This window comes from Grammomys surdaster, unplaced genomic scaffold, assembly GCF_004785775.1.
Source record: "Grammomys surdaster isolate TR1022 unplaced genomic scaffold, NIH_TR_1.0 125996, whole genome shotgun sequence".
NCBI lineage: Eukaryota > Metazoa > Chordata > Mammalia > Rodentia > Muridae > Grammomys > Grammomys surdaster.
Window position 1 is genome coordinate 2732708 of NW_021620812.1, and position 8382 is coordinate 2741089.

General features: G+C 43.8%; 1 protein-coding gene across 1 annotated transcript in view; it reads right to left on the minus strand.

Moving 5' to 3' along the window:
* Positions 1-1180: 1180 nt before the first annotated feature.
* St6galnac5 (ST6 N-acetylgalactosaminide alpha-2,6-sialyltransferase 5) overlaps positions 1181-8382 on the minus strand; it is a 167101-nt gene continuing 159899 nt past the window's right edge. Inside the window, exon 5 of the mRNA XM_028754336.1 lies at positions 1181-3038. Within this exon, the coding sequence (XP_028610169.1) occupies positions 2807-3038 (232 nt within the window). The 3' untranslated portion in view covers positions 1181-2806. The remainder of the gene's footprint in view (positions 3039-8382) is intronic.

Sequence of the window (8382 nt, forward strand, 5' to 3'; positions counted from 1 at the left end):
TTATGGGCCATTTGAAGTGATTGATTCTGTTTGTGAATTCCTGTATCTTTGCCCATAATGGCTATCTATTGTAATGGCCTCTGCCAAATGTTCTTGTGTTGAAATAACAGAAGCCATGGATCGCCCAGCTGTGGCATCATATTATCATGGTCTTAAAAGCTAGGAGGAGGCTGATGATACCACTGGGGAGAGAAGAGAAAGGTAACAATACCAAGTCTGAGCGGGCTTCAAATATCCCGAATTCACTGAAGTCTGTAAGTGTGTCCTATATCAGAGTTTGTGTTTAATGGTGTTTGATGGCATTAAGCCTGACGGTTGTGAAATAATAATAATAGTGTTAAGACATGAGTTCAATCGCCCACAACCAGGGCCATCAGCACACGCCGTCCCAGCTCTCGGCATCTTCCTTAATGCTGCAGTAAAACTGCGACCCAAGTGATCATTTCTTATACTTAGCTACACTATGTTTTGAAAAAAAAAAACACACAAAGTCACATATTGTAGCTACAAGTGAATTTAAAATATTTTTCTGTGAAGGAACCAAGACTTTGGGCACTTGGTTGCCTTTTATTCTTTTGAGTATTTGAGAGGAGAAAATTAGAAAAAAAAAAAAAAGGTGTATCTTGATGTTCTCTGTGAGCTTTTCTCCTTTAAAGACACACACACACTCACACACACATGCACACACATCTCACTCCCTACACATACACACACATCTCATGCACACACACACACACCACTCCCCCCCACACATACATACAACAGCCACACCCCCACACCACCCCCACATACACACACCATGCACACATACATACACACCACACATAAACACACACATACTACACCACACATACCACACACACACGCACACACACACCACACCACACCCAAAGATACTCAGACAGTAAGACAGTAGATCAGGTCAGATAGTATTCTTACCCCTTGGTAGCTATGCTTTTCCAAAATTCCTTAAGTATAGGAATTATCAAACAAACCACTTATATTTCAACAAATAATCTCTTCAAAGGATTGTGAAGGTGACCTGTCAATCAACTGTGTGCAGTTCACACCCTTCTTCCTGTGTGCGTAAGAATACTACTCAGAGGTCGTGCTGTGGTAGAGTAAAATTCATTTTCCTACAAAAACTCAGAAGACACTTGAAGAATGAATTCCACCATGCCTTGGACAGCCATTTCAATTTTTTTCTTTTTTCTTTTTTACTGGCTTTAAATAACTCAAGCCACACCACAATAACACGTTGCCTTTGCTGTCTGAATACCTGGCCTGTATTTGCATCTCCACAATGGCACTCCGCATAACAAAAAGTTCTCCTTCATAAAAGGGAATGGGACTTTATCTCTAATTAAGAAAATGGGTGGTGTGAGACACTTTGTTCACAAACCCTGTCCTGTTTATAGAACAATGCCTGTTCCCTCAGGACATTAGCTGCTGCCCTCAAGTCTGTCACTTGACACACTAATGTCCCTTTGTGTATATAAAGAAGAGTCTATCATATTCTTACTTTTCTGAGTGGTACAAAATTTTAAAATGAAAGTCTGTAATACTATTTGATCGTGGATTTGAGTGGAGAGGGTAGTCCTTTACATTATTCTAAGACTTGCATCCAGTGGGTCAGAACTGGTCTGTGTTCTGAAAACAGGGCAGCTCTTGGCACTGCCTCCACCCCCTCCAATTCTTCATTTTCTTTAAGAATCTAGGGATAGTGGTTTGGCAAGAGAGACCCAGGAGGAAGCGTGATTTCTTCCCAGAGGACCCTGACATCTCCACCCTGACTGGAAGGTTCCGGCTACTGTCAGTGCCACATCAATCCAACTGTCTAACCTTCCTATCAGTGAGATAGGCTCCTGCAATCTTAGATTTGCAGGAGGAACTTGGGGGATATTCTGCTACATTCTAGCGAAGCGGAAAGTTGAAATCAACGAGAAATAGCTTGCATTATCAGTCGCTGCTGAAAACAAGCTATGGTATCTTTCAGTTTCTCTCATTAGCATCTTTTTGTTTTGATAACACAATTTTTGGCTTTCAATTTTGTTCTTTTGGACATTTATGTACATTAGAGAGTGTTATAGCTGATCTGTTATGAAGCAGCAAATTGCCTGAAGCCGAGAGGTTCAAACAATGCTGCACTTCTCCACGTCAAATACCGATTTCAAGGTAACAACGAGCATTGTGAATTCAGTAACTCACCAGCCCGATCCTAGCCTATTCCGACCACCATCCAGGATTAAAGAGTCAGGAAGAGTAAATTGCCACATAATCATAATCTATAAAAATACTGCCTAGAGTACACTAAAAAACTCTCAATAAATAAATAGCAGACATTTGCTTTATGAAAATCATTGGAGATGTGCTCTTCAGAAACATGTCCATAACTCCAGGCCTTTTACAAATCACAAAGTCTGACAAATGACAAAAGATTATAGATCAGGTTAGGTTACAGCCTGGTAGGAAATCCTTTGACGTGGATGTCTGTAAAGAAACACAAAAGTGTCGGGCTGCTCCTGTTTCAGTTTCGAAGGCAATACTTCCAGAGACCTGGAGTGTTCCTAGCTGTGGCAGTGTCACTGAATCAAGGATACAGTTGCTCTTTCCAAGAGACAAGACGCTTTTAGAACGCAGGCATTCTGGAATGTTCTGCGGCCGCTGGGTTCTGTCCATGGTGCTGAAGGACGCCATTCTTCTCGGCCACTCATTCAGTCCCCATTTCCCTGTCTAGAGTTTTAAGTCCTTCCTCTCGTGTCAGACAGTGTGGAAGCTGCGCCTTACTATCCAGCACGTTCACACCTCAGAACACAGGCTTAGCCTCAGCATGAGTCACAGCGGGGGATTCTGGTTTCCAATCTGGTTGGAAAAAGTGAATGTTGAATGTCCGCGCCCAGTTCTTAAACACTCGTTTCTCTGTAATGAAACGGTGGTGACTGCCCTTGCGTCCTCGCTCGTGAGAGAGGTACATTGTACATTCATCGGGTCCAGAAGGCTCATAGTAATGATAAGGTACGGACGGATGTTTTGGGTCCCTGTGGGAGGAAAGTGGAACAACCGTTAAAGCAGAAGAGAGCAAAATAACGCAAACACCCAAGCTGTACCGGACACGGAACACGCTTTTTCAGTGTTACTGTAATAAACTGATAAACACAAACCATATTTCCTCATCAAAAGAACTTCAGCTGATTTTTTTTTTCTGGTGTTGAAGTAATAAGAAAATGAAAAGCTTTTGAGGATGTAAAGTAAGCACATCGTCAAACAGAGAACGTGGGAATGTGCTGTGGGCTGTTCAGGTCCCAGGGTTCAGGCACGGCATGAGCACCGTTACACTAACACTTCTAGTTGCCACGTTTGTTACTAAACTTCCAAAAGCCTGAGAGCTTTGGAAATGAAACTAACCCCAAACCAGGCTGTTTCCCTTCCCGGCTGGCTGCAGCAACCCACTCCCACAGAGACTCCCACCATAAGGTAGGATTTAACGGTGGGTGCATGATCTGGGGCATCTCTGGAGTCCTGCCCTAAGGCATTTCCAACCTGGCTCTGTTTCAGTTATACCAACCCTCTCCCTACCTCAGAGCCTTTGCACTTCAGGTTATCCACCTGTCTGGAATTTTCCTCATGAGTTTATCCTTCTCTCTCTTGGGAATCAGATGGAGTCTCCTTGCGATGGTTGGATGAGAATGGGCACTGTGGGGTCATACATTTGAACGTCTGATTCCCAGTTGGTGGACTGTTTGGAAAGGGTGGGGAGATGTGCCCTTGACAGGGAAATGGCTTGCTGGGTAGGGGGTGGTCAAAAACCCATAATCAGTCAGTCTGTCTCTGTCTCTCTCTGTCTCTCCCTCTCCCTCTCTGCTTCCTGTTCATACATCAGGATGTAATCTGAGCTATTGCTCAAGCATCACATCTGCCCGTGTGCTGCCATGCTCCCTGCCATGATGATCACGGACTATCCCTCTGAAACTGTAAGCAAAACCGCCAATAAATGCTTTCTGTTGTAAGAGGCCTTGGCCACGGTGTTTCATCACAGCAACAGAACAGAGACTAAGACGCTCCTCAGGGGCCTTTGCTCCCATCCCTTCAACCCACTTGTCAGCATAGATCTCCTCAAAACTGCCATCGTTTACCATTTATTATCTGCCCTAAGAACAGGGATTTCCTGGGACTGTGCCGAGTGTGGAGGCAATGACCAGTGTTTGAATTTCTGTCCTTGGAGGGAATGATCAGCTGAACCTGATCATATGGAGGGAATGATCACCTCCATAGCCATTTTCTCCTCCAATCATCCTAAGTCTGATTTTATCAGGTAAAAAAGAAGACGGACATCAGGCAGCCACTTTTATTCCAATTGTTGTAGACAATACCTAGAGCCAAGTGTCTCTTGGTCCAGAGACTCTCAACTCTCCCTTCCCTTTGTGGGAGACTGATAGCCCTAGCATGCTTTTCTATAGCCCCCACTTCTGCTTCAAATAAAAACACTCGATTGATTTCCTCAAGGTTCTGATATGTGGATTGTGGTGGGGGCAACCCCTAAATATGCTCTGGCATCAGATTAATACCCATTCTAGAATAGTGTTCCCTCTCTGGGCTTGAACGGTAGACAGTAAGTTTCATCAAGGTGTTCAGCAGACAACCTAGGCATGCCCAGTCTACTGCCAATATATCCTAAGACAACTATGAATGCAGCCTAACACAAGTGTAGATCACTCTGGTGGTCTGAATAGGAATGCCCACCCCCACATAGACTCATTGGCCCATAGAGAGTGGCACTATTAGGAGGTGTGACCTTGTTGGAGGAAATGTGTCACTGTGGGTGGTAGCTTTGAGGTTATATATGCTCAAGCTATGCTCAGTGTGATACACAGTCTCCATCTGTTCCTTAGTGTCAAGATGTATAACAATCGGCTCCTTCTCCAGCACCATGTCTCCCTGGAGGCTGCCATGCTTCCCACCATGATGATAATAGACCAAACTGTTGAAACTGCAAGCCAGCCCCAATTAAATGTTTTCCTTTATAAGAGTTGCCTTTGTCATGGTGCCTCTTTACAATAATGAAAACCTAACTAAAAACAACCACAATGTCATGTCTCAAGGTCAAAAGTTTGGACGCTCCTGCTGGAGACTCCAAAATGCTCAGGATGCTGAATATCTTGCAAATGTCTTTCAAAGCTTGATGCCTGAGGGCCCTTCTCTAAGAACAGGATCTCCTGTCCCCAAGATGCTCCACCTACCAGCAACCCTCCTATTCTTTCTCTTTGGAGGAGATCAATACTCAAATTGAGTTTTAGAGTAGCAGCTTTCCTGGGTCAGAGATCGAAGTCTTTTATCAGGAGAGGTGTCAAGTCTGTGGCACCGGCAACAATAAACCTCCGGGCAGCGTCTCCTCTCAGGTTAAAGTTGTTCCAGGAAGAGAGGTTTATTTGTGTCATATCAGCCCAGATGCTGTGCTGAGTTTACACTTTGCATCTCTAATAATTCTGTCTCAGATCGGGGTCTGCTCACCTGCCCTGTCAGTCACTGCAGATTTCTACCCACCCTAGACCTGTAATAACACCAAGGTTCAGTAGAAGCATCCAGTACAGAAAATTCATGTTGGAGAAAACTCAGGTTGGAACTGGCCACTCCTTACAAACAAAAACCAGAGAGACAGAACAACTGTCATGGTAAATCCTGCGTATAGTCCTAGCACTTAAGAGGCTGAGGCAGGAGGATCATTGTGAGTTCCAAGCTAGCCTAGGTTATAGAGTGGGGCCTTGTCTAAAGCAAGCAAATATCAAAACATAAAGCAACAGCAATAAATAAGTAAATTAAAACTCAAACAAGAAAACAGAAACCAAGAAGTAGGCTTGTGTGGAATCCATCTCTTCAGGTTCCTAGAGAAAGATTTGGAGAAGGAAGGCTGCCAAATTCATTCTCCCATGCTATTACAGGAGCTGACCTTTTCTTTCATATCAATCCAGGTTTTAAATGTGATTCACCTAGGTTTTTGGCATCTTATTGACATCAATCTACTAAGGAAACAATTAGGTTTCTAAAAATATCATGTGATTGATGTAGTACCTAGGAATAGAAGGTAATTGGTAGTCGGCTAAAGGATGCTGAGGATCAATTTCCTTATCCAAGAGGACCATCTCTTTGAATGAAAGCTTATTGGGCTCCATATTGATCACCTCGAGGGAGATTAGATTTATGTGTTTGGGTATCATGGTTACCCAGGTGTCCAAGTGGGCCATTCTTGGAAGTAAAAATTGTTTTCGTCTTTTAACACTTTGTGGTGGTTTGGATATGATTGGCTTATGGGAAGTGGCACTATTAAGAGGTGTGGCCTTGCTGGAATAGGTGTGGCCTTGTTGGAGGAAGTGTGATACTGTGTAAGCATGCTTTGAAGGCTCTTTAGTGTTCAAGCTCCACCCAGTGTGAAAGATACACTTTCCCTGGTTGCCTTTGGATGGAGTTGCAGAAATGTTGGTTCCTCCACCATGTCCGCCTGCAGGCTGCCTTGCTTCTTGCCATGATGATAATGGACTGAGTCTCTGAAACTGTAAGCCAGCCCCAATTAAATGCTTTCCTTCATAAGAGTTGCTGTGGTCATGGTGTGTCTTCATAACAGTGGAAACCCTAAGTAAGACAGAAGTTGGCACCAGGGGCTGGGGTATTTCTATGATAGGCCTGTTGTAAGGAGCAGGCCCTTAAACAGGACCAACTCCATTTTGTAATAGGAAACTTGTAAGACATGTCTGGACATGTCTGGTACTTGTAAAGACTTGTCTGGAAATGGTCAGAGCCCGGCTATAACCAGACACGAGTGGTTATCTGCCGTGCACGTCATCAGTAATGCTAAATTCAGCATAAAAGAAGAGCCTATCCGAAGCACTTCATCACACTTGTAGCCATGACTGGCTAATGTGATCCTCCGAACAAAGCCTCCTCAGCACCCGGTCATCAAAGAGTTAACCAAGAGACCTACACCTCCAACTTCAAGGTCAAGCTCCAACTTCAAGACAGAGACAACCCCCCCAGCTTCCCCCCAGCTTCATGGTCTAGCACTCTGTGAGGTCAAATTAGCAATTCAACCATCTGGAAGCCACAGCCTGACCCCACCTTCAAGGACTTGAACCTGTAACCCGACACAATCAAAAGGACTCAGGTCGTATAATCCATGAATGAATGATGTGCTTATTGCTATGCTTATTTCTTTGATAATTAACAACTTATTATGTGTGTTAATTGTGCATATTGTTAGAGGCAACCTATAGGAAATGTGACAACATCTTGTTGTAGCAATAGCCTTAGCATTTGAGTTTGTGTTTGCTTGCTGTGCATTATCATTAAAGAAGTAACTGAATTCCACAAACTCTCTGTCTCTTGGTGTACTCTCTTCCCTCTCGAGGAGCTGATGACCTCACAGTCAAATCCAGTATACGATCCCTGAGTGGAGCAGGACCTGTCGCTCCTCTCCCCTGGGGGATTCAAACCCCTTGCTCTTAATAGATAAGAGTCCCTGCTCGCCCACCTGTCCATGCTTTCATTTGGGGGAATGTTGATTTGAGGACTTTGGAGAGCAGTGAAATGCTTTAAGTGGGCCTTAATTTGCCATTCTAGTAGAAGCATGGAAGAGGGTGATTTGTACTGTGGGGGCCTGTCTCGAAAGGTTTCAGAGGAGGAGAGTTTTATTTAGTATGTGTCCCAGGAGAATTTTTAAGACTGCTCTTGGGATATATTGGTCAAGAATGTAGCTGCTTTTTGCCTTGTCTGAAGAGTCTGTCTGAGGCTAAGGTGAAGAGATTCAGATTAATTACACTGACAAAGGGAGTTTCAAGTCAACGAAGTTTACACTCTGTCCTGTGGTTTATTATTATGAGGAGCATTTTGATCAAGCAGTATGTTTAGAAAGAAAAAACCCAAAATGTATGGTTCAAGTATTAAAGGGGCAACAAGAAGTGCAACAAAGCTACATCCTGTGCTCAAGGATAGTAAGTGGAATTAACAGAGTGGTGACCTCAGGGCAAAAATCCCACGCAGCTAAGTTTATTGTTTGTGCTTACAGTTGAGCAAGGGATAGTTAAAACGTGTTAGGTGTTATTATTACCTGTTGTTGGACATTTGGACTTTTAATCTGAAACTACAATCTGTTTGCCATAGTCACTGTGTGATGGACACTGTGATGGACACTGTGTGATGGACACTGTGTGATGTCACTGTGTGATGTCACTGTGTGATGGACACTGTGATGGACACTGTGTGATGGACACTGTGTGATGTCACTGTGTGATGGACACTGTGTGATGGACACTGTGTGATGTCACTGTGTGATGGACACTGTGATGGACACTGTGTGATGTCACTGTGTGATGGACACTGTGTGATGTCACTGTG